The 2674-nt window shown below is 58.3% G+C and overlaps 1 protein-coding gene across 1 annotated transcript; it reads right to left on the bottom strand.

Annotated features, from left to right (window-relative positions):
• Positions 1–583: 583 nt before the first annotated feature.
• Positions 584–2344, bottom strand: LOC122545494 (trichohyalin-like; the record flags this gene model as incomplete). The annotated part of the gene is made up of 2 exons (XM_043684497.1): positions 584–1640; positions 1744–2344. Coding segments are annotated over 2 exons (1658 nt in total), but the record flags the coding sequence as incomplete, so codon positions are not given.
• Positions 2345–2674: the final 330 nt, after the last annotated feature.

The raw sequence follows: 2674 nt of genomic DNA, 5'->3' as shown, positions 1-2674 counted from the left end.
GACTCTCCGACTGCCTGTGACTCTCCGACTGCCAGTGTCTCTCCGACTGCCTGTGACTCTCCGACTGCCTGTGTCTCTCTGACTGCCTGTGTCTCTCTGACTGTCTGCGTCTCTCCGACTGTCCGTGACTCTCCGACTGCCTGTGACTCTCCGACTGCCTGTGACTCTCTGACTCCCTGTGACTCTCCGACTGCCTGTGTCTCTCCGACTACCCGTGTCTCTCCGACTGCCTGTGACTCTCCGACTGCCTGTGTCTCTCCGACTGCCTGTGACTCTTCGACTGCCTGTGTCTCTCTGACTGCCTGTGACTCTCTGACTGTCTGCGTCTCTCCGACTGTCCGTGACTCTCCGACTGCCTGTGACTCTCCGACTCCCTGTGACTCTCCGACTGCCTGTGACTCTCCGACTGCCTGTGTCTCTGCGACTGCCTGTGTCTCTCCGACTGCCTGTGTCTCTCCGACTGCCTGTGTCTCCCTGACTGCCCGTGATCTCTGACTGACTGTGTCTCTCTGACTGTGTCTCTCTGACTGTCTGTCTCTCTGACTGCCTGTGTCTCTCCGACTGCCTGTGTCTCTCCGACTACCCGTGTCTCTCCGACTACCCGTGTCTCTCCGACTGCCTGTGTCTCTCCGACTGCCTGTGACTCTCCGACTGCCTGTGACTCTCCGACTGCCTGTGTCTCTCCGACTACCCGTGTCTCTCCGACTACCCGTGTCTCTCCGACTACCCGTGTCTCTCCGACTGCCTGTGACTCTCCGACTGCCTGTGACTCTCCGACTGCCTGTGACTCTCCGACTGCCTGTGTCTCTGCGACTGCCTGTGACACTCCGACTGCCTGTGTCTCTCTGACTGCCTGTGACTCTCCGACTGCCTGCGACTCTCCGACTGCCTGTGTCTCTCCGACTGCCAGTGATCTCTGACTGACTGTTTCTCTCTGACTGTGTCTCTCTGACTGCCTGTGACACTCCGACTGCCTGTGTCTCTCCGACTGCTTGTGTCTCTCCGACTGCCTGTGTCTCTCCGACTGCCTGTGTCTCTCTGACTGCCTGTGTCTCTCCGACTGCCTGTGTCTCTCTGACTGCCTGTGACTCTCCGAATGCCTGTGACTCTCCGACTGCCTGTGTTTCTCTGACTGTCTGTGACTCTCCGACTGCCTGTGACTCTCCGACTGCCTGTGACTCTCCGACTGCCTGTAACTCTCTGACTGTCTGCGTCTCTCTGACTGTCTGTGACTCTCCGACTGCCTGTGACTCTCCGACTGCCTGTGTCTCTCTGACTGCCTGTGACTCTCTGACTGTCTGTGACTCTCTGACTTTCTGCGTCTCTCTGACTGTCTGCGACTCTCTGACTGTCTGCGACTCTCTGACTGCCTGTGACTCTCTGACTGTCTGCGACTCTCTGACTGCCTGTGTCTCTCTGACTGTCTGTGACTCTCCGACTGCCTGTGACTCTCCGACTGCCTGTGTCTCTCTGACTGTCTGTGACTCTCTGACTGCCTGTGTCTCTCTGACTGCCTGTGACTCTCTGACTGTCTGCGTCTCTCTGACTGTCTGCGTCTCTCTGACTGCCTGTGACTCTCTGACTGCCTGTGTCTCTCTGACTGCCTGTGACTCTCCGACTGCCTGCGTCTCTCCGACTGCCTGTGACTCTCCGACTGCCTGTCACTCTCCGACTGCCTGTGACTCTGACTGTCTGCGTCTCTCCGACTGCCTGCGTCTCTCTGACTGTCTGCGACTCTCTGACTGTCTGCGACTCTCTGACTGTCTGCGACTCTCCGACTGTCTGCGACTCTGACTGTCTGTGACTCTCCGACTGCCTGTGTCTCTCCGACTGCCTGTGACTCTCCGACTGCCTGCGTCTCTCCGACTGTCTGCGTCTCTCCGACTGTCTGCGTCTCTCCGACTGTCTGCGTCTCTCCGACTGTCTGCGTCTCTCCGACTGTCTGCGTCTCTCCGACTGTCTGCGTCTCTCCGACTGTCTGCGTCTCTCCGACTGTCTGCGTCTCTCCGACTGCCTGTGACTCTCCGACTGCCTGCGACTCTCCGACTGTCTGTGTCTCTCCGACTGTCTGCGTCTCTCCGACTGTCTGCGTCTCTCCGACTGCCTGCGACTCTCCGACTGCCTGTGTCTCTCCGACTGTCTGTGACTCTCCGACTGCCTGCGACTCTCCGACTGCCTGTGACTCTCCGACTGTCTGCGTCTCTCCGACTGTCTGCGTCTCTCCGACTGCCTGCGTCTCTCCGACTGTCTGCGACTCTCCGACTGTCTGCGTCTCTCCGACTGCCTGTGCCTCTCCGACTGTCTGCGTCTCTCTGACTGCCTGTGACTCTCCGAATGCCTGTGACTGCCCGAGTGTGTGTTACTAACTGGGACTGTTGTTACAGCTGGCAGCAATGCTCAGGGACCCCTGGAGCTGCAGACCGCTGTCTGGGTGCTGGTGCGGACACTGACCCCTGAGGTGGAGTGTGAGAATGGGTTGTGTTGCCTGTTTCCTGTGAAACACCCTCCGAGCTGAGTGCCTGCTGGGTGAGATTCCAGGGATCTGTCAGTCTCAGTGATTACACAGGCTGTGGTTTCAGGGAAACATTGCTCTGTTTAGGGTAAAAACAATAACTGCAGATGCTGGAAACCAGATTCTGGATCAGTGGTGCTGGAAGTGCACAGGAGTTCAGGC

This window comes from Chiloscyllium plagiosum, unplaced genomic scaffold, assembly GCF_004010195.1.
Source record: "Chiloscyllium plagiosum isolate BGI_BamShark_2017 unplaced genomic scaffold, ASM401019v2 scaf_46965, whole genome shotgun sequence".
In the NCBI taxonomy this organism is placed as follows: Eukaryota; Metazoa; Chordata; class Chondrichthyes; order Orectolobiformes; family Hemiscylliidae; genus Chiloscyllium; species Chiloscyllium plagiosum.
Note: the sequence above shows the minus strand (reverse complement) of the source record. Positions and strands in the feature narration are given on the sequence as shown.